At 37.3% G+C, this 23,902-nt stretch overlaps 3 protein-coding genes and 1 non-coding gene across 10 annotated transcripts in view; 1 reads left to right on the top strand and 3 right to left on the bottom strand.

Annotated features, from left to right (window-relative positions):
• LOC106869426 (uncharacterized) overlaps positions 1-6,645 on the bottom strand; it is a 91,860-nt gene extending 85,215 nt beyond the window's left edge. For 2 of the 6 annotated variants that reach the window (XM_089366379.1, XM_089366380.1), the window contains exon 1: positions 5,801-6,645. In XM_089366379.1, coding sequence (XP_089222505.1) covers positions 5,801-5,806 — 6 coding nt within the window. In that variant the 5' untranslated portion in view covers positions 5,807-6,645. The remainder of the gene's footprint in view (positions 1-5,800) is intronic. The other 4 variants (XM_089366381.1, XM_089366383.1, XM_089366384.1 and 1 more) reach the window with 3 other exon arrangements.
• Positions 6,646-9,052: 2,407 nt separating this feature from the next.
• On the top strand, positions 9,053-9,124 carry Trnag-ucc (transfer RNA glycine (anticodon UCC)). Its single transcript has one exon. It is a non-coding gene; the product is annotated as a tRNA-Gly (tRNA).
• A 2,288-nt stretch (positions 9,125-11,412) lies between these two features.
• On the bottom strand, positions 11,413-23,169 carry LOC106869436 (small ribosomal subunit protein uS15m). Of its 2 annotated transcripts, none has more exons than XM_089366398.1 (7): positions 23,109-23,169; positions 17,536-17,631; positions 16,058-16,133; positions 15,222-15,270; positions 13,888-13,972; positions 12,865-12,923; positions 11,413-11,872 (listed from the first exon to the last, which is right to left on the bottom strand). In XM_089366398.1, exons 1-7 carry the CDS (start codon positions 23,152-23,154, stop codon positions 11,456-11,458), a joined length of 828 nt encoding a protein of 275 aa, XP_089222524.1. In that variant the 5' UTR covers positions 23,155-23,169; the 3' UTR covers positions 11,413-11,455. The 2 variants fall into 2 exon arrangements, with proteins under 2 accessions (XP_089222524.1, XP_089222523.1); XM_089366397.1 differs by lacking the exon at positions 23,109-23,169 and adding an exon at positions 19,803-20,572.
• Positions 21,465-23,033, bottom strand: LOC106869434 (store-operated calcium entry-associated regulatory factor). The gene has a single exon (XM_014915179.3). The coding sequence runs from the start codon at positions 22,390-22,392 to the stop codon at positions 21,490-21,492; it is 903 nt and encodes a 300-aa protein (XP_014770665.2). The 5' UTR covers positions 22,393-23,033; the 3' UTR covers positions 21,465-21,489.
• Positions 23,170-23,902: the final 733 nt, after the last annotated feature.

The raw sequence follows: 23,902 nt of genomic DNA, 5'->3' as shown, positions 1-23,902 counted from the left end.
TCTCATTGTTTGCTAAACAAAAATTCCCGCTGTCGATTGTTTTATAAATGCTATTCTTTGCTTGTTTCAAAGCCATTTTGTCTTCTACCGATTCCCTCTTCACATTCCTACTTTTGTTCATATTCTCCAGTATCGGAATTGCAGGGAATACATGAGGATGACATGGTTAATGGCATGAAACCCTTTATCGTTTTTATCCTTCACCTGTTTCAGTCATTAGACTGTGGCCATGCTGGGGCACCACCTTCAAGAATTTTTCAGTCGAATGAATCGACCACAGTGTTGTTTCTCTGGTTCTTTGTTTTTTCTTTTTTTGTGTAAGCTTAGTACTTATTCTATCAATCTCTTTTACAAAACCATCAAGTTACGAGGATGTAAACACACCAACACCAGATGTCAAGCAGTGGTTGGGGAACAAACAAACAAACACTACTGAAAACAGTACCTCTGCCTTCGCAAAGGCAGAGGTAATAAATAAGTATTACAGTTGATGGAGTCATCTGAATGCTAAACAGTTAATACTACAGAAACTAGCGTTAAGGCCTCTAGTTCTCAGGTGTGGCATGTGGTAAGAAGCTTGCTTCCCAACCACATGGTTCCAGGTTCAGTCTCTCCTCTCTTTTCTTCCTGGGGTACAGTAAGACACTTATTGCTATTCCTCTATCATAATCTAACCTCTCAGCTGGCATAAAGGCCCTTCCTCCAGTTCCACTCTCTCTCCCAGCTGAGAGGTCTTCGTCTCACAAGTTACTTGGTGACCCTGCTGGTGTAGGTGCCACATAAAAGGCTCCCAGTAAACTCTGTGAAATGGTTGGTGTTAGGAAGGGCATCCAGTTGTAGAAACCAGGCCAAGGCAGACTATGGACCCTAGTGTAGCTAGCTCTCCAGCTTGCCAACCCCTGTCAAAATGGACAGCCCATACCGGAATAGAACACAGACACTAAATGATGATGAAGACAGCAGGATGTGACTTGAGGAAATTTAGGCTGCTATTTCTAACAAGTGAAGCGACCACATAGGGACTCCCTCATCATTTTGGCTTGTGTTATCCCTAATTTGAAACCAACGGGAGGCTGCTATAGAAAATTTGTAAGCCATCAAGGGAATATGATGAAACTGTTTCATCAGTTAATTATAATAATCATGTGTAGCAAATGTCATTATCACAGTTTCTGCTGACAACTGTAAACATTCAGATGGCATATGCCGGTCAGTCGAGCACAGAGTGAGGCTGTAGAAGATGCTGGAACATATAACAAACAAACGTTGACTGCTATGGACCATGATGGTTGTAGAAGTAATGATGTGTGTCCAACCATAGAAAATTTGCTTCAAGTACATCTAACCATTGCAAAAATGGAAAATTGGACATTAAGTGATATATATATATATATATATATATATATATATATATATACAGGGTTGTCAAGTGATGGTGGGGGAAAACATAGACACACACATAAATACATACATACATATATATACATACATATATATATATATATATATATATATATATATATATAATGAATTGTAAATGCAATATATATATATATATATATATATATATATATATGTAGGTTTACAGTTATTCAACTATCTCTTTCGCATTCATACATTAAATATTTAGGTCTTAATTACAAAAAAGATATGAAACCATTATTCAGCAAGATGGAGCACTTAAAAGATGGAGCACGTAAAAGCACCCATTACACTCTCGGAGTGGTTGGCGTTAGGAAGGGCATCCAGCTGTAGAAACTCTGCCAAATCAGATTGGAGCCTGATTAATCGACTTAATCCCTTTGTCTGTCCTTGTTTGTCCCCTCTGTGTTTAGCCCCCTGTGCGTAATAAAGAAATAAATATAACCATACTGAATAATCACCATACGAGTGTGCAGTGGCGGACTGGGTCTAAAAAATATTGGTTGCCAGGAGACTAAGGGGGCCCACCCGCAACTACAATGCTATCATTTAATTTCTTTTCTTTTTTTTCGTTAAAAGTATTCTTTTTAACTGTCTACAAACACAGCCAGGCTGAAATAATTAATGCATTCTTCCAGGAGTGAATAAAAATTTATTTCTCAAACTTGAGGGGAAGGGCCCCTTAGATACTAACATGGGCCCCCATATATGGATTCTAATGGCGCAGGGGCCCACTTGCCATCGGGCAAGCTGACAACCTGGCCAGTTTGCCACTCTGTGTGTGTGTGTGTGTAGCTTGCTGAAACAGGCGCTCGTGTATTTGCTAATAGAGTGTGTGTGTGTGTGCGTGTGTTGATATTTATACAGTACAGAAATTATTGATCCTCTTCCTAGTAGCCCTTCTAACAAACCCCGGTATTGGGGTTTCTCCTACCGATTCTCATGGGCGAAACCGATTCTTAAAAAAGTGGGCTGAAATGGATCTATAAATACCGAATTATATTATATATATATATATATATGAACGGATAAATGTTTATCCCGAGTAGCAATGTACTTAATTAAACACAAATCTTTTGTTTCAGGTTTTCGTGATTGAATATTTTAAATTCAGTAGCAAAAATATCATGTCGGAATGTTGTCGAGAAAATCCGTCGATGTTCCAGAATGAAACGTGTATTTACAACATGAGAATCCGACATATGATAACATTTTTACCACATGGCAGTCAATGAAAAGATTAAACTACTACCATTTTAATTCGTAATCACATTAATTTCAAGCCATATGTTTTCATAAACAAGAGATTACGATTTCCATTCCGATTACAGCCTGAAATAAAACTTTCGGCGATCGTTGCTTCTTCCTACGAACCAATGACAACGCCTTTTCGCGGCCACGCGATCTGCTAGAAATAGCAACCAAATTTCCTTCAAAACGCACCAAATCGTCGAAAAAAGGATGGAGAATACGTTGGCTAGCGTAGTAGTTCTGGAAACAATTGGATTACTTTTGAATATAGGTTTGCTTTAATCAGGACTGAACTTGGGCAATAACAATACTAATCTACCTCTCTACCTATATATATATATATATATATATATATATATATATATATATATATATATATATATATATCGCATGTATATTATAGCGAACATTTAAAAGGGTTAAAATTTAAGGAAACTTCCTCCTCCAGAAAATTGGTTTCCATTCCAAGTTGTGGTTGCCAGCCAACAATGAAGCCTCCACATGGTCACTAGCCTTGCAAAAAATACACCCAAATCTTCCACAAAACACATTCTAACCATTTTTGAGGAAAACAAAAATAGATAAAGGACATATTGTCTTAGATACAGTATGTCTGAGAAAATGATGGGGCAATCACGGATCATTCGATAGGAATTTATCTGGGGCCCTAAACCAAAAACGTTACTGATATCGTTTATGCGTTTGTGAAAAATTTTAACGTAAATCTTGTTTCCTACCGGCTTTTGTTGTTTTTTTAATATTTTTTTTATCTTAATTATTGTAAATAGTTTGGTTTGGACGAAAGGGCCGTACCAGTAACCTTTGCAAGATCTCCAAATCCAGTGAGATTGACACAGATGGTCTTTTTGAATATCTACAAGAAAAACTTGATTAGGGAGGGAATTTGAAGGTGTCTGGCGTTTTGGGGGAAAGAAGGACTGGTCGGTTGTAGAGTTAGAAGTGAAGGGCCAGATACGATATGGATGGTGAGCGGAGAGAAAAGTGGGGGGGCGGGGAGCCTCACGAAGGACCAGTCTAAGGTCTTCAAAAGGAGACATTGGATAATGTAGTGCTAGGTTCTTTGCATATAAGGAGGAAATGGGATGATCACGGGTGGAAAAAAGCCTCTTATATAGTCTGCTCGACCAGTTGAACACAGGGTTCGATCTAATCAACTCTGGCCCTGTTCCAAAATTTGAAACTTTTGTTATTATAAAGCCAAAAAAAAGTCGGACGTTCTGAGTTCAAATTCCGCTGAAGTTCATTTTGTCTTTCATCCATAAAATAAGTAGCAATGAGGTACTGGGGTCGATTCCCACCAAATTTCAGGTTTTGTACCTTATAGTAGAAATTATTATTATTATTATTATTATTATTATTATTATTATTACTACTACTACTACTACTAGTACTTTACGGTAATTCCATGAATTGATTCCTGATAGAGACACCTGAAACAGATTTACTGCCGAGAAAAGGTAAATATAATTTGTGACGATCGTTGTGTTTTCAAGGGCATTAAGTAGCATGGTGGAACGACATGGAATCGAAACCGGGTCATGGACACTCCCAGTCAAACAGGAAATTACTTACTAAAACGTACAATGCTTCACCACTTACATGATAATAATATCTCGACAAATGTTATTTGCGTGTGTGTGGGTGTGTGTGAACATGTCGATGATTCTATGAAGGTAAATCAGACGATGACAGGCTTCAAAGGAATGTTTCATACACGTGTTATGCATCACCTGTGAGTGTACGCTTGATTGCACACCGAACACGCCTGAGAGAGAGAGAGAGAGAGAGAGAGAGAACAGATACATGCATAACGAGCTACATAAATAGTTACATAGCTCAGTATATATATATATACATACATATATATATATATATATCGAGAGAGAGAGAGAGAGAGATTATACATCTACTAAATAGTGGTACTAATCCGCCAGCTATCTGTTTCATGCCATTAGAAAATATAATTATCCGAAAACTTCTTCATCGCGGCAAACAAATTAATTACTTTTGAACTATAGAGTTATATTAATTTGCTTGGAATGTCTGTTGAACCCCAGGTCAACTCCGAAAAGCAAGAACTCCGTTCAAATGTAATTGAAGTATGAGTGCTCGACGTGTTCCTTCATTTTAAAAGTAGTGTGTGGCAAGAGTTGAAGGAGATTTAGTTGCTATTTCTAACAAATTGGGCCAACTGGTAGACATTTCCGCGTGGCTTAGACAGAGAGGTAGAGAGGTAGACAGGTGCGTAGATAGCTAGATAGATAGATAGATAGGTGTGGGGTATTAGAGGTAGATAGATATTTAGATAGATAGATACACAGGTAGGCAGGTAAGATAGCTAAATAGACAGAGCTAACAAACTGGAAAAGCAGGAAGTTGTACAACATAGCCGAAAGGTTTTTAATGAAATGGACAAGTGTCTTGCGTGACACCAAACATGTCACTCCAGCATTGTCACACTGACAAATAAAGACGTCAGCAATAACATGTCTATGTTTTTATATCCCTAAATGTGTGTGTGTGTGTGTGTGTGTGTATACATATAATGTGTTATATTTTTTTTATCGTTACAGGTGTATATTATACATAGAAACTGACACATTTGCAAAGCACCTCTCCACGTCATTAACAAGTATACATGAGTGAAATAGATTTTAACTACGTGTGTGTGTATACCTATGTGCGAAGATAGATAGATAGAGACATACAGATAGATAGATAGATAGATAGATAGAGATACAGGTAGATAGATAGAAAGATAGAGAGAGAGACAGACAGACAATGTGATAGAGAGATAGATATGTAGCTAGATAGATAGGTATGTAGGGTGTTCTTTAACCAGAGGTAAAGACACTGGACACACCTACCATCAAAGGTATCACATCTGTGTGGGGCCTCCCTCCCTCTTTTTTAAGGTAGTTGGGCGTTGAGAGATTTGACTGTTGCTTCTAGCGAGGCGAGCGACCACACATATAGATTCTTAGCAGAGCTTGTATGTATATACATACATATATATATATATATATATATATATATATATATATATATATATATATATAGATGAGATAAACAAAATGTGAAAACAATCGTGTTAATGTAAACTTACCGACATAGTTGTAATATTGTAATATCAGTGTCATAAACCTCTAGTATCAAATGTAAACATCACCATTATTATTATTATTATTATTATTATTCCAGCGATATTCATGAAATGTAAATATATAATATCACGGTGTGAAGTCTCCACCAAGGCAGGACATGTTTTCACTTTCCTTCATCATAGTAAATAAAACTTTGCCATACACCAGACGTCGCTTTTCGTATTAAGACGAATACCACAGGTTAACCGCTGGTAAATTTCGCTTTGATTGTTTCAGAATGTGTGTGATAAAGATGAGTTAATGTTTAAAGTAAAGAAAAGGTAGTTTGGGGAATGATAGAAATGAAAATACTGAATTCCTGTGGAAAAACTTAAACAATTCCGATGGAAGATAACGAGGTTTTTAGAACAGCGTAAAGAATCATGGGTGGGGGGAATTTAAGGGAAGTAACTCTGCATCTACTACTCCCCTGACATAGGTGCTGATCAAATTTTTAAAATCTTTGATATGTAATTTATGATTGCATAGTATTGGCACAAGGCCTGGAATTTATGGCGAAAAAAACTGTCGATTATATTATTCCTTGGTGTTTAGTTGTTACATTATTTTATTGATTTTGGAAGAAAGAAAAATGAAGTTGACCTTAGCGGGTGTTTGTACTCGAAATTAAAAAGCCGGAACAAATATTCCAATGTTATAAGATTCTCCTGAGAGAATACTTTTAACGAAGGATATTGTATTGCTCGGAAGTTTTTTGTTTTGTTTTGTTTTCGTTTACTTTTTTTGCAGGGTGGGGTTTATGACATCACACTACGTAGTCCATATGTCCGAAAAAGAAACGCACTCTAAAGTATTAGAGCAGTAATATATATTTTTAGGAAGTTAAATGTTACGTCCAGTCATAGAGTGACCATTAGTTTCGCACCTGTAAAGCGCTTAGCCTATACTGCTAAGCATTTTATAAGTTCAAAGCATATGGGAATTGTATGAACGGCCATAACATATAACTTCTAAGTAAGGCATGTGTAAAATTTGAATGAAATCGTTTGGGTAGTCCTCGAGTTTTAGTGATGTGCACATACACAGACACACATTCTCAGTTATATATATATATATATATATATATATATATATATATATATATATATATATATATATATATATATATATATATATATATATATATATACCTGTGGTTTAGTTCCTGTTTTTAAGGAACTAAACCACAGTTATTTTGTGTTCTTTGCTACATTGGTTTCTATTAACCCATTTATTCTATCAGAAGAATTTTTATTCATTAAGATAGAAGAAATACACTTAATTATATATATATATATATATATATATATATATATATATATATATATATATATATATATATATATATATATATTAGGCCTATACAAAAAATTTTCGTCAATTGATGTAATGTTATAGGTATGTATTTTTTGAGTGTTCAATTTGGTCTTCCACGAAAACTCCAGCTTGAACTTCAACTGCAAAATGTGGTTTAGAAATTGCCTATCAAAAGTGGCTGGAAGTGATTCATCATTGAGCAGGTAGATATATATTAAAACAAATAATTAAACAAGCAAAACATTTAACATCATTTTAGAACATTTAATCTACCATATAGCCATAGCGCAATGTAGTTATGATATATATGTAAAGTTTCTTACAGCTGTTTCTAGAATAGCGGAGCATGTGGACCATATGTTATTGAGTTCAGAAATCCACGTTAGCTATCCGCCATCGGAGAGAGAGAACTGCGATCATACTGGAGCACTGCCTTGAAGGGTTTTAGTCAAACAAATCGACCCCAGGACTTACTTTTTTAAAACCTAGTATTTAATCTATTGTCTCTTTTACCAAACCGCTAAGTTACTGGGACATAAACATACCAACACCAGTCGTCAAGCAGTCAGGTGGGAAGCAAACACAGACACAAAGAGACACAACAGACTGTTGAGGCATGTTGACCGGTTGAGATTGTTGAGACATTTTAACGGATTGTTACTATTCTATTGGACCTCTGTCTAATCATTAAAACACTGATTTAATTGATCCAGCATTAAGTGCTGCAACATGCATTTGCTGATCTTGAGAAAATCTCATCTCGCTTCTCTCTTCAAACATTGTTCATCTTCCTCATCCTACAACTTGCCATTATAACAACAAATTTTTATCGTTACGACTACCGACTCCGACATTCCATATTGTTGTTTAACTCATCAATCTTACCCGTTACCATTGGTAACTACACTAATTAAAACCTAACCGCAACATTTGGTGACCCTCGACTTCAACTAAAAACTTAACCGTTACATATATATATATGTGTGTGTGTATGTATATATATATATATACATATATACATACACACACATGTATATATGTATATATGCACTCATATATATACATCATATACATATGAATATATATGCACTCATATATATACATCCATATATATGTATATATATATATATATGTACATCCATATATGTATATATATGTATGTATGTATGTATGTGTGTGTGTGTATATATATGATATATATATATATATATATATATATATATATATATATATATATATATTATATATAATTATTTCTAGCCCACTCTCTATATATGTACATTGCATGCAAATCACACAGACATATGTGTGTGTATACATATACACCCCACGTTCGCCAGCGCGCATTTTTGTTTTCATATTCGTTTACTAAATACACTATCAAAAAAATTTGTGGGGGGGGGGGCTGTGATGAGATGACTCGGAACATTCACGATGTGAATTTTCCGATTCCCCTCCCCCTTTCCCCGTTCGCGAGCGCACATTTTTTTTTTTTTTCATATTCGTTTAGAGCAAGTTGTTTTACACCTATTACACTATTTTTTCTTTTTGCTCGGGTCACACCCTTTAGTTTGGTCATATAATTTGTGAAAATATATAGAGCATATTGCATGCATTGATGTGGTACGCTATATTCAAACATCGCCGAGAAAGAAGAAAAAAAAATCGCTTACGCAGCGCAACGTCAAAATAAAGAATTCTTCCACTATTGCCAAGCAATGTAACATCATCTGAAGCTTGATAAAACGACAGAAATAAGCTATATTTAGACATTATTATTAATTTCGCTGCCTTAAATGGAATAAAAAACCACCTGCTACAAAAATAAAGAAATATTGCGGATAATAACAAAATATTTTTTGGTACTAGTAAAGAATTTTGGACCCTGAAATTTGTCAGCGTCGGTGGTGTAACGGTTAGCATGGTTGCCTTCCAAGCAGTCGATCCGGGTTCGACTCCCGGCCGACGCAGGCGATAGCTTTTTATTTTTTTTTATTTTTATTTCAATTGTTTAATGGAATAAGAATACTGCTTCTTTCTCATCGTGTTGCCTTTCGTATATTTCATACACAATTTTAATACTGCTACTGTTTTGGCAGAAAGACAGAATTTCCTTCCTACAGTTGCCACCCTTCATTTACCTTTATTACTCATCTCATGTGCGACGGCCCAGGAAGGATATAATTCTGTCTCCGTAAAAGCATATGCTTCTTTTAGTTTGAAAAGTTCGCATATAATTCCTAAGAAAGAAATAGCGAGACGAGACAGAAAGTAGAACATACTTTGGTTAATGTCGGTTACGGTTAATGAAGTTGTAAACATTAACCCATACTTCTTACACATTTATTTGATATTTTTCTCAGCGAAGGTATTTTCCCGAAGGTCATTACAAAACGATCTTCAAAACTATCATCACCATATACCGTTTATAACATCACAATCGGCGTAGTTCCAACCAGTGTTTGGAGGTGAAGGTAGCCCGTGTGAAAGTTGAAAAGCTGACGGACAAATTGCCGTATTAAATATGATTTTGCACTTTTTTTGCACTTTTTAAAAACTTGTCTGAGTGCTCCACGGCGAAGAAAGATAAAATATATGGTTGCAAACACGTGTAGTGAAACTATTTTTTTTTTTGTCTTCTAGTTAATAACGGGGAAAGACTTCCGCCCCCCCCCCCATATCTCCGAATTTTTTTCTTTTCTCCGAAAACCCACGTTTTTGGCTACGGAGATTCCGGGAAAATGCCAAAACTCGGCATTTTTAAATTTCGGTCCCACCTCCCGTCCCCCTAATTTCATTTTTGACTTCTTTCAGAATTTTTTTTTTTTTTCGAAATATGCGGAAAAATACGGAGATTATGATTCTGAAAAAAATTTCTAAAAACTTTTGTAAAATTTCAACTCAGAAAAAAAAAAAAAAAAATTACCCCTCCCCTCCCTCGCAGTCTATAGCATAAACAGGAAGTTTTGAAACCCTTTCATTGCGCATGCGTTGACTGCGACGCTAAAAGTGAAACTTTGGAAGTGGTGTGGTGATGGGTGAGCGACATGGGGGTGAGGAGCCTGTTGTATGTGTATATATATATATATATATATATACACATACAACCGAGACCTTTGGAAATGGGCTGTGCGTGAGAAGACCCGGCAAGCCAAGTAAGATCGTTGCCAGTGCCCCTGGACTGGTTCTTGTGCGGGTGGCACATGAGATGCACCATTTTGAGCGTGGCCGTTGCCAGTACCGCCTGACTGGCTCCTGTAGGATTTTCGAGCGAGATCGTTGCCAGTGCCCCTGGACTGGCTTGTGCGGGTGGCACATAAAAGACACCATTTCGAGCGTGGCCGTTTTCGTGCGGGTGACACGTAAAAGCACCCACTACACTCTCTGAGTGGTTGGCGTTAGGAAGGGCATCCAGCTGTAGAAACTCTGCCAAATCAGACTGGAGCCTGGTGTTGCCATCCGGTTTCACCAGTCCTCAGTCAAATCGTCCAACCCATGCTAGCATGGAAAGCGGACGTTAAACGATGATGATGATGATGATGACAACATATATATATATATATATATATATATATATATACATACAACAGGCTTCTTTCAGTTTCCATCTACCAAATTCACAAGGCTATAGTAAAGACACTTGCCCAAGTTGTCATGTAGTTGGTAAGCAAGCTACTTACCAAACACCCACTCATATATATATATATATATATACACACACACGTGAAAAGACATTCAAGCGAGATCGTTGCTAGTACCGATGGACTGGCTCCTGTGCAGGTGGCACATAAAACACACCATTTCGAGCGTGGCCGTCGCCAGTTCCGCCTGACTGGCCTTCGTGCGGGTGGCACGTAAAAGCACCAACTACACTCTCGGAGTGGTTGGCATTAGGAAGGGGCATCCAGTTGTAGAAACTCTGCCAGATCAGATTGCAGCCTAGTGTTGCCATCCGGTTTCACCAGTCCTCAGTCAAATCGTCCAACCCATGCTAGCATGGAAAGCGGACATTAAATGATGATGATGATGTATGTATGTATATATTTACATGTATCTTTGTGTTTGTCCTCCACTATTGCTTGACAAACATTCCTTTAACTTAACAGCTCAGCAGAAAGGGCCCAACAGAATAAGTAGCAGGTTTAGAAATAAGTGCTGGGGTTGATTTGTTTGACTAAACCCCCTCAAGGTGGTGCCCCAGCATGGCTGCAGTCCAAGGACTAAAACAAGTAAAACACAAAAGACAAAAGAATAAAGATAATTTGAATGAAATATAAATTTATTGCAAAAACCAACAGGTCTTAATACCATATACGGCCTTGAAACTGGACCTTTTCTTTTTTAACTCGTTCCTTTTTGGACAATGCTACTGGATCATAGACATCATCTATGGACAGGTTAAGATCTTTCAAATCTTTTTCAATTTCGCTCAGAGTTTCAGCTTTGTATGCATCGAATATAATTTTTTCCTCCCTGTATTTTTCGCGGAGTTTCTCAATCTTTTGTATTTTCATTCGGAACGCTTTTTTGTGTGACCTCCTTTTCCTGTTGCCTTTCTTGGTCATAGGCCAATAGATATATTTAGGTACAGGAGCATATAGTATTCTTAGTTCCTTCGTTAACCATTGGAAGTTGATCATGTTCTGCTTTTTCAGAATTTTCAACATCTTTCTCCGTTTTGCTATCTTTTCAGACAACATACTTTTGGAAACTTTATCCTGAAAATGAAAAAGAAAAGAAACAAAATTAGCAACCAACATCATAAATGACACAACAGCGATGACTCCTACTTGCTCGTTAACCCTTTCATTTCCATATTTATTTTGAGATGTTCTGTGTTTCTTTCAATTAATTTTAAATATAACAAAGAATTTAGTAAAATAACTTCATTATCATTAACCCTTTAGTGTTTAAACTGGCTATATCCGGCCCAAATATTTTACTCATTTTATGCTCAAACTGGTCAGATCTGGCTTCTCACACCTACCCTACAATGTCATTCTAAAAATAAACAATTACATCTTTCAACTCTTGAAGCTACAGGATAATACCAGATTAATTTTTTTTAATGTAAATGAATAAGGATTACTTTTGACATATTAATTTGAATGGTAAAGGGTTAAGTTTGTGTTAGGAACAAAAATTGTGACTAAGGTTTGGTGGAAGATTTTAATTCAAAACTTATGAAAACAAGACATTTGTACACAGAGCCAGAACCAGTTTGAACCGGGTTGGTAATGAAAGGGTTAAACCTTTAGCATTTAGACTAGCCATATCCAACCAAAACCTGTTTTATATTCAAACTGGTTAGATCTGGCCTTTCACACCAACCCTACAGTATCGTTCCAAAAATTAACAGTTACCTCATCAAAATCTCACAGCTACAAGATAATGAAGGATTAATTTAAAACAATGTGAATAAATAAGCATTACTTTTGACAGAATAATGTGAAAGCTAAGGAGTTAACCCTGGTGCTACCATATTTCCATTGCAATCTACGGCCTTCGTTTCAACAAATTTTGAAAATAGTGAAGAATTTAGTAAAATAACTGTCATTGATATCATTGGTTCTCGTGAACTGCATTAGTTTTCAAGTCCCAGCCGTGGGACTTGAACCCACATTCCTTGAGACTTTGGCTGAGAGCTTTGTCATTAAGCTAAACTGCCTGCAAATTCAGACACAAAATAGCTAAATGGACAAAAACTCACCTTTCTGAAAGAAGTCAGATGCTTTTTCAAAGCTCGAATACGTAGAGTGAGGTAAGCAACTGTTAAATAGAGAAGAATTTTTCATTAAAATCATCACATTTAGTTTAATTAATCAGTTTCTAACAATCATTATCATTTACGTCCACTTTTCCATGCTTGTATGGGTCAGATGGAATTTGTTAGGTCCCCTGTGGGCAATGTGGAGCTGACGGGCAATATGGAAGCTCAGGAGAGACGAATGGTGGATGAGAGTTGTACAAGCCATGTACAGGTATGTTATCAGTAAGGTGAAAGTTGGCAATGAGTAGGATGAAGTGGTGAGACAGGATCTCCGGATGCTGGGTCTCACAGAGATGACAAGGGACTAAGACTTCCGGTGATTTGCTGTGCTTGAGAAGACACATTAAGCTAAGCAATATTGTGGCCATCCATACATACAGGTATGTTCCCTATGTCCCTCTTTCAGCTGAGAGGTCCTAGTCTTGTGGGCTTATGGGTGCTGGTGTCATGTCAAAGTACCCATGCGGTACCTTGTAGGCACCCACGTCGGTGTCACATAAAAGAAACTGTCCTGGTGCCCCATTTAAAGTTGTTGTTGGCACTCCGTCACTTACGACGTCGAGGGTTCCAGTCGATCCGATCAATGGAACAGCCTGCTCGTGAAATTAACGTGCAAGTGGCTGAGCACTCCACAGACACGTGTACCCTTAACGTAGTTCTCGGGGAGATTCAGCGTGACACAGTGTGACAAGGCTGACCCTTTTGCATTACAGGCACAACAGAAACAGGAAGTAAGAGTAAGAGAAAGCTGTGGTGAAAGAGTACAGCAGGGTTCGCCACCATCCCCTGCCGGAGCCTCGTGGAGCTTTTAGGTGTTTTCGCTCAATAAACACTCACAACGCCCGGTCTGGGAATCGAAACCGTGATCCTATGACCGCGAGTCCGCAGCCCTAACCACTAGGCCATTGCGCCTCCACATACATTCAAAGCACCCACTGCACAAAACAAATAAATGGAACTTGCTTCTTTTTTCCCAAAGAGAATCGGGTCCCAGAGTGTTGTGGATTTTCTCCAGCAACTCATGATGTTCATGATCTCTTATTTCTTTCTGAAGAGAGAGAGAAAAAGAAAGAGTGAGAGAGAGAGAGAGAGAGAGAGAGAGAGAGATAAAAGATAAAAATTTAGGAAAGAAAAACAAAACATGACAGCATTTCAACTTCACAGTCGTTAAGCAAGAATAAATTAAAACTGAAATTCAAAGAGGAAATAATAATAATCCTTTCTGTGAAAGCCAGAAGGCCTGAAATTTGGGGGGAGGGGACTAGTTGATTACAGCGACCCCAATGTTTCACTGGTACTTATTTTATTGACCCCAAAAGGACGAAAGGCAAAGTAGACCATGGTGGAATTTGAACTCAGACTGTAGCAACGTGTGAAATACCTATTTCTTTATTGCCCACAAGGGGCTAAACATAGAGGGGACAAACAAGGACAGACAAAGCGATTAAGTTGATTACATCGACCCCAGTGTGTAACTGGTACTTAATTTATCGACCCCGAAAGGATGAAAGGCAAAGTCGACCTTGGCGGAATTTGAACTCAGAACGTAAAGATAGATGAAATACCGCCAAGCATTTCGCCCGGCCCCCTAACGTTTCTGCCAGCTCGCCGCCTTAACAACAATAATATTACTAAAGGTACAAGGATCAAAATTTGGGTCCAGTCGATGTTGATTACACTGACCGCAGTGCTCAGCTGTTACTTTATTTTATCGACCCTGAAAGGACGAAAAGCAAAGTCAACCCTGACAGAATTTGAACTCAGAATATAAAGAGCTGGAAGAAATGCTGCTAAACATTTTGTTATGATTCTGTCAGATCACTACATCATCATCATCAACATCCTCACCATTTAGCGTCCACTGTCCATGCTGGCATGGGTTGGACGGTTTGACCAAGGCTGGTAAGCTGAGGGGCTGCACTCAACTTCAGTCTGATTTGGCATGGTCATAATAAAAAATTATAATAATAAAAATAATAATAATAATAAACCTTTTTCACTTTACGAAATTTTAAGGGGAGAGGGTTAGTCAATGTAATCGACCCCAGTATATGACTGGTACTTTATTTTATCAAGCCCCAAAAAGGATGAAAGGCAAAGTTGACCTTAGCAGGATTTGAACTCAGTGCATAAGGAACTAGGGAAAATACCACTAAGCATTCTGATTGATCTGCCAGCTTACTGTAAGGGCCAGCAAGTCAAAGAATAGGCCCAACATTTTCCTCTGGAGAAAATTTACGGAATTAAAAACAACAGTAATCGATGATGGAAAATTTAAGTAAGAAGGATTAACTTACACGATTTGCAAATTCAATTGTGAACAACCTCTGGACATGGTCAGGTGCACTGGAAAGAGAGAGCAAGGAAGAAAGAGAGGTGAAAATGAGGAAGTTAATACAAGAGAATGGACTTTTAGGACTGGAAACACACAAGGGGCTACTGAAAAGTTCCTGGTTTCAAAGGTATCGCAAAAGGCTTTGCTTAGAGGCCAAACCTTCCAAGTTCCTTTACAAAGGTGAGAAAAACTGAAGGACTGCTGCAATGAGTCAATAAGTGTGTAAATCTGAGAGGGAAACGTGTTGAATAAAATCACAATTAACTGATCCTCTATTTTCTTTTACCCAAAACCAGGAATTTTTCAGCACCTTCTCGTGTGTGTGTGCAAGCATGTGTCTGTGTTTGTCCTACACTACTGCTTGACAACCGGTGTTGGTGTGTTTACATCCTCATAACTTAGCAATTCAGCTAAAAAGGCTGATAGAATAAATATCAGACTTTTAAAAAAATATACATACTGGGACTGATTCATTTGACTAAAAAATTCTTCAAAGTGGTGCCCCAGCATGGCCACAGTTTAATGACTGAAACAAGTAAAAAAATGTTTTTAATTTGTTCTACTATTTAACACAGTGTCTTGTTTGAGAGGAACCAAACAACTGTGATAAACAAGGATAAATATAGAGTCTTCCAAAGATTTACAAATATTATGCATAATCTACACTCTCTGAGTGGTTGACGTTAGGAAGGGCATCCAGCTGTAGAAACTCTGCCAAATTTAGATTGGAGCCTGGACGTTAAACGATGATGATGATGATGATGATGAATCATAATGGACGGTTTCGTTTTTACTTACTCTTGTAGTTCTTTGACGTCTTGGCACCAAAATTTGATAGTAGAATCTGGCAATGGTAGTCTCTTCATTCTGTCACCTACAGTAATTAAAAAATGGTAACATGTGAATAGAAATTTTTAAATCTTCAAACTCTCTTGATACCAACCTAGCAGAGACTGTCCCTGGTTCTGTAATATAAACTTCCATCAAAATTTCGTTTTATGTTCTAAACATCACCTAAATAATGCCAAAAGTGATTCCACTAAATTCTTCATTATTTTCAAGTAAGACACCAATATCTGTTCCCTTTGTACCTCAAATCTCTCAAATGCTCAATACTACTCTCCCACCTCCCAGTCGAGGTGGGGGTGGGTTGTCTTGCAAGGTACTTAGTGACCCTATTGATGGTGGTGCCACATAAAATGCACTGGTACTGGTGCCATGTAAAAGGCACCCGGTATACTGTACAGAGTGTACTGCCTGCTTTCAATGGTGAGTGGTTAGGGTTAGGGTTAGGGGTCTCACTGTAGGATGTGCGACAATGGAACCTGGTCTTGCCAGCTCCTGTCAAGTTGTCCAAGCCATAAGATTGGACGTTAAATGATGGGAAATGGACGTTAAATGATGGGAAATGGACATTAAATGATGGGAAATGGACGTTAAATGATGGGAAATGGACGTTAAATGATGGGAAATGGACATTAAATGATGATAAATCGAAACAAAGGTAATATATTTTCGGTGGTGACGACAACAACGACGATGATGACATCGCAAAAATACCTTAGGAATAAGAACCAAAGTTCGAAATTTCCCCAAGACACATGATGAAGGCTGGAGGGTATATCAGCCAAAACGTGTTAACAACAAACAAGACGAGGACAAATATCCGTCAAATGTAAATAATGTACATAATTCCTCATCTCTTAAATATAGAAAGGCAGTATATTTCAACAGGAATAATGGTAACAAAAGGGTGAAATAGTGCTGCTAAAGAAAAAGATATAAAAGAGCTTAGTGGATGGGTGGGTGGGTGGACGGTAGAGCATTGAAGAAAGCACTTTGTGGTATTTAGTTCCATCCTTTTATGCTCAAAATTCAAATCGTATTTGTCTTTCGCAGGTCAATAAAATTAGGGGGTCTGTATAATTAACTGTACCCCTAGAAAGCCATTTACCCAACATGGCCACAGACCAGAGATTAGAACCACTCAAACAGGAAAAGAACAGCCTTATCCTAAAATATTCCCATTTCTTCTCTTTTTCTTAACCTATTAATATGTAGGATAACGCTATTTGGTGGTGGGGTAACAGCATACCCGAGAGTAAAGAAGACAAATAATATAACTGGTACAAGAAGTTGATGATGATGATGATGGTGGTGATGGTGATGGTGATGATGATGATGATGATGATGATGATGGTGGTGGTGGTGGTGGTGGTGGTAATGATGATGATGGTAATGGCAAAAAAAATCCATAATGATTCATTTTGACAAACCTGATCTAAAAAGTTTAGGGAACAATGGACGTTCTTTCTTGCGGACTCTAGAATAATATCGTTTGTCTCCCTCGCTTGGAACATTCTGGAAGTTGCCTAAGACAAAAACAAATTCAAAAGTATTTAAGTTGGTTCCAAATAAAACAATAAACAAACAAAAAGACAGAATATAAAACAATAATAATTAACGAGAATATAATTATTCAGACTGTTAATAACATTAAAAGAGGAAAGATTTCACATTATCTATAAGGGAGTGCTGAAAAGTTCCTGGCTTTAAGGGTATTGTGAAAGGCCTGGTAGAAGGGTCAACCTTCAGAGTTCTTTTACAGGGCTTAGAAAAACTGAGGGGCCATTGCAATATGTGTGTGAATCTAAGAAGGGAATATGTTCAATAAAATCATAATTAACTGATCCTCCTGTATTTTCTTTTATCCAAAGCAAGGAACTTTTCAGCACCCCATCGTACATCTATGCTGCATTGTAATCAGTTTGATGTCTCTTCCGTTATCATTCATCATCATCATCATTTTAGCATTCATTGTTCCATGCTGGCATTTGCTGAGGTGAATTTTTTAAAGCTGTTTACTCTTCCCGCCACCAACCCTCACCTATTTCAAAGCAAAGCAATATTTCAACATGGTCAGACCTGTTTTTCACAGAAGACTGGAAATAAAGAACACCGCTTGCATGACGGTGACACTTGCTTACAACTATTAAGTTCTGTGAGTTTGAGTGTGTGTATGTATATATATATATATATATATATATATATATATATATATATATATATATATATAAATCAAATCGCTGATGTAGCCATTGACAGTACCACCTGATTAAAAGCACCATCCAGGTGCGATTATTGCCAGGGCCGCCGACTGGCTCCCATGCCAGTGGCACGTAAAAAGCACCATTCGAGCATGGTTGTTGCCAGCATCGCCTTACTGGTATCTGAATAGTTAGTACGTCGGACGAAATCCTTAGCGACATTTTGTCCGTCTTCACGTTCTGAGTGCAAATTCCGCCGAGATCGACTTTGCCTTTCATCCTTCGGGATCGATAAAATAAGTACTAATCAAATACTGCTGGCCCTGAGCCAAAATTTGAAACCATTATTATTATTAAGGGGTGAGCCGACGAGTTACAGCATTTTAAGTTCAAATCCTGCCAGCTGATGTTTCGGAAGTGTGTGTTTGTCATATGAATCTTCGGACATTTCCCCATTAAACTAGTGTTCGAGTTTGGGTAGATGATTATTGTTTGACCTTGCCACCACAGGTCGTTCTGATTGGAACTAAGATGTTGATGTTTAAAGAACAGAAACTACCACATGTTCACAACGATCGCCATCCAAATCGAATGGGCGAGGAAGCTTCTTTCTACGCGGTTGATCGACTTATTAGAAATAGCAACCAAATCTCCCTCAAACCTTATAAAAAGATAGGGAAGGACATGCAGGATAACGTATTCCTATATATATACAATGTCTTAAATAAAATAGCAAATAACCATTAACCGAATGCCTCTGAACAAGGCTGTTTAAAGGCTAAACAACAAACTTTCTATACAAATTAACAAGGGGTTTCGTATGCTAGAAATAACAGCTATATCTCTTCTCTCAAATCACATTCTAACGTCTTAATAAAGAAACAAGACATTACATGATGTAATGTAGCCTTAGGTGATCTTTAAAAGACTAGAATGCCTTTGGATATTTGATCACGGGACTACGCAAGAGGAGTTGTGGAGCTACAACCCAAGTTTCAATAAATAATTGCATTTAAAAACGGTAATTTTTTACGATTACACCAGTCTCGTGAGACAGATATGATAGTAAATATTTACCAGAAAAGGGCATGGAATTGGGTGTGAGAGAGCAAAACTGTTAAAAATTATAGTTTTTGGACCAAAATTTCTTCTACAGAAGGAAATAACCATCCAATTCCTTGTCCTTTTTTCTTTTCCATGAGGTAGTGATTGCTATTCCGAAAGGTGTAACAGTAAAAATTAACCATAAAAAAAGGAAAGCTTCGATTTTAATTTATTTGATACCTATAGGTTACCAATAACGTAAATCACATTGATAAAACATTGATTTTATTTTTAAATACACAATTTAAGCTGATAAAACACATAATTAAATACGATTTGACCTGACGTCCTTGTAATTACCAAAGTTCCGATTTTGGTAATAATGTAATAAATGGTGGATATTAATGGTAGATAGTGCATAGACATATAGACATGTGTTTTCTTTAACTTACCTGACAATAATGGGGCTATAATTCGAGGCTGTTGTATTTTAAATAAATGATTTTCTGCCAGTAGGATATTCCGAATGAAAAACCTCGCAGCCATCGTTAATTACATGGCGATTAGAGTTCACTCCCCTTGGTCAGAATTACTCTTCTTGAAACAAACATCCTGAGATGTTGGCAGGTGCATCGTCTAAATAATGGTTGCTATTGTAGTATACAGAAGACCAATTTTGAGGAAAGGGGATTAGTCGATACCGCACCGAAAAATGTTATTCTTGGCACTCCGTTGCTTACGACGTCGAGGGTTCCAGGTGATCCGATCAACGGAACAGCCTGCTCGTGAAATTAACGTGCAAGTGGCACTCCACAGACACGTGTACCCTTAACGTAGTTCTCGGGGATATTCAGCGTGACACAGAGTGTGACAAGGCTGACCCTTTGAATTACAGGCACAACAGAAACAGAAAGTAAGAGTGAGAGAAAGTTGTGGTGGAAGAGTACAGCAGGGTTCGCCACCATCCCCTGCCGGAGCCTGGTGGAGCTTTAGGTGTTTTCGCTCAATAAACACTCACAACGCCCGGTCTGGGAATCGAAACCGCGATCTTATGCCCGCGAGTCCGCTGCCCTAACCACTGGGCCATTGCGCCTCCACACCGCACTGGAAAATATGCTTATCAGTATTCTTTCTAGCTGTTTACGCTCTGAGTTCAAATTCCGCCAAGGTCGATTTTGCCTTTCACTCTGTCGGGCTCCATAAAAAAAAGTACCAATTAAGCAAGGGAGTGGGGGGGGGGGGCAATGTAATCGACTAGTCCGCTTTCCCTTAAATATGTGTGTGTGTGTGTATGTTTGTGTGTCTGTGTTTGTCCCCCCAACATTTTTTCTGCACAGTTACCTATCGGTATAGTGGTCATTTGCAAACTCCAGAGGCGACACTTTCATTTCCCTTTACTCCAAACGTCACACGTTGTTATTTCAATTGGGTCATGCCTTTCCAATTGCTATAGATCCGTAATGAATCTTAACAGCTGAAAATGAAAAACTTTAAAAATATTTTGCGACATACAAGGACAGGTTTAGTAATGTATATAATCACGGGGGTTTCTTCGAATACTACAAGTGAAAATACAAGTCCGTAGTGACATAGTTACAGTTTGGTCTCCCCACTCGACTTTGATTCCTCATAACTTTGTGGAAAATACGTGATTTTTTTCAATGAAATTTTAGAGATGCATATTTCAAGATTGTAGATGCAGTTTACCTTGATAAAATTCTTGTTTCGGATCATTCTCCACCCCACCTGACATTTTGACTTTGTTAACACCAATTTCTGTAATTTAAGTTGTTTTTTTCTTTATTCAGATTCATGTTTAAAACATCAACTTTACGTATTTCTATAAAATATCGTTTTTAAATATACATTTTAAAGAACGAGTTATGAGGAAGTAAAGTCGGGAGGAGGTTGAATAAGCTGAAAGACCTCTAAAAAAGAAAGAAAAAAAATTAAATGTCAAGACATTCGTAATTTACACCATCGAAAGCATACCTCTACAAAATTTCATTAAAAAAATCTGTAGCTTTTATAAGTTACAAAGGAACAAAGTTGTGGAGCATCAAACTGTAATTATGCCATTATGGTTTGCAAAAAAAATCGACGTAACAACAAACCAAATTAGTAGAAAACTATTTTATTTTATCGCCGTGTTGTCCCGCCGAAACCAACTGCTGCCCTTGAGTCATCATCGTCACTCGAATCACTTGAAGATACATAATTATGCGAGGACTGAGAAGTTCCAAACCAGTCTGACGGAGGATGGTAATCACTGGAATGGTGATAACCAGGGGAAGTGTCACAACGGGAATAACCAGGCTCTTTACCTAGGACGTAACCCAACACACCACCAGTTCCCATACCAGAAAAGAAGCCTGGTTGTTGAGAGTCTTCGAAACTATTAGTGTTTTGTTGCGGGTAATATTCCGGCCTAAAGCCGTAGGGTGGTGGTGGATCTCTCGGGTAAGTTCCGGGTGGCATTTCACCAGAATTATTTGAATTTGTAAACATTCTGCACCTGTTATTATTACGGCTGAGACAGAGACGATATACAAGTAAGATGCAAAGTAATACGCAAAGTATCCAAATAATTTCACCAAACTCAAAACCGGAGTTAATAGAATGATGAGAGCTTTTAGTAAATTTGCTTGAGTGTTTACGGTGTGTGTTTATGTAGTCAATTTCATATTCCAAACCACAAGATCCTGCAAGAATATAAGGGTCATTGGGGTAATCGTAACCTTCACAAGACACAGCAATCTTTCCGAAACGATATTTTTTCTTCATGTCTGTTTCACATTTCCATTGAATATCAAAACCGTCCCATCCTTTGTTGTAACACTGGACATTGTTAGGGACGAAACTACGACAACCTGCCGATCCTCCCGTACATTTCAATTGTGGCACTGGCGAAGATCTTCTTGCGCTGGTCATTTGGCCTTGAGTTAATGTTATGGTTTTAATGTCTCTCAAAAGTACTTTCCTTCCTTCTGTTTCTTTCAAACATATTAACAGAAGTACATAAATTAAAGAAAAGATACTCATCACAACCGTATTCTGTATTCTTCGTTTTCTTTACCAAAGATAAAACGTTTTGTTTTGTTTGTTTGTTAGTTTTTTTTTTAAAGCTGATCAAGAAACAGAAACAATAACTGTTGATTTAAAGTTAAACATATACCTTCTAGTATTTCCCAGTTAATCAGAAAATGTTTCCGGAAGAGAGAATATTCAAAGTGAAACTGAAAATGTGAATGTAAATAAATAAATGGGGGAGAAAAAAACCTCTGTCGGTGTCCGTTCCAATCGTAATTAATAACACCTTCTTCTTTAAATCACAACCTGTCGTCTCAAAAGTGAAGGAAGAACACTTTAGATAATAATGTAGCCTTCGATATATAAAAAGACGGGATGGTCACAGCTGGAATGCTTTTGATCGTGTGTCAGTTATAGCATGTCTTACCTGGGGTTAAACAAAATTAACAGAAGCTAGCTTTAACAGTTATACTTTGTCGTCGTCTCTGAAATTTACCGATTTTTCTAATAACGACAGGTGGCCGTTTTGTTTATAGTCAAAGCAGAAACACGTGTCACTTAACGGTATTTTACGTCGGAAGCTAAACATTATTGATTTCTGTGGAATATATCTCAGATCGAGACGAGGGCAAGAAGAGGCGGGGTGACGATAACCAAGCGAAGCGGGTGGAGGCTGCAGAAGAAATATAGTCGCCCTTGTCATTAATGCTGTAATTATAATAAATTACCTGTTCTTTGTTTGTTAATAAATTTTAACTCATACGGTGGTATCATTTCGGTTTATGATCACGAAATGAAAGCGGAAATATTGATACTATCCGACAATATCCACGTGTTGACTAGGTACCCTTCACCCTTATCATATTTTATTTTATTCATTTTTTTTTTTTTGTAAATATTTAACCAGACTCCCACGTCTTCAACAAAAAAGATTACAATTTTGCCGAAAAAAAATGTTTTTCAAATTTTTAATTCTTCCCTCAACCACACCTTTTTTTTTTTTTTTAACCTTTTTCGATATTTTTTTTTTTTTTTACCTTTTTCGATATTTTTTTTTTTTTTACCTTTTTCGATTTTTTTTTTTTTTTACATGTTTAAAAATACGAAGGTTACGATTCTGAATAAAAAAAAAATTTTTCTAAAAGTTTCAATTCTTTCTAATGTTGATTTCTTACGATAATTTCTCCTTTCCTTTTGGGATCATAAACCAAAAGAATACCCACAGGGTGTCTTTGATTCCTTTTTGTCCCTAGTCATGCTGTAAATTTATTATGCTGTTGGTCTATTCACAAAAATCCTCTAATTAGATACTCCTCTAATCATTCTAAGATCTGCAGAAACGTTTAGGTTATGTGTTGCTGAAGAGGTCTAAATAAAAACGAAACATATGAGGAGTTATCCCCTATGCAGCTAAACTCTAGATTCCCTCCTCTCCCATTTCATGCTATGCATATGTTTTATATCTGTTTTCCTTTCTTCCAAGCTAACATGGGTTCAATTTTTACCTTTCATTATCCATCCT

This window comes from Octopus bimaculoides, chromosome 19, assembly GCF_046866305.1.
Source record: "Octopus bimaculoides isolate indiv1 chromosome 19, ASM4686630v1, whole genome shotgun sequence".
In the NCBI taxonomy this organism is placed as follows: domain Eukaryota; kingdom Metazoa; phylum Mollusca; class Cephalopoda; order Octopoda; family Octopodidae; genus Octopus; species Octopus bimaculoides.
The sequence above is the reverse complement of the archived record's forward strand: the minus strand, read 5'-3'. Positions and strand labels throughout refer to the sequence as shown.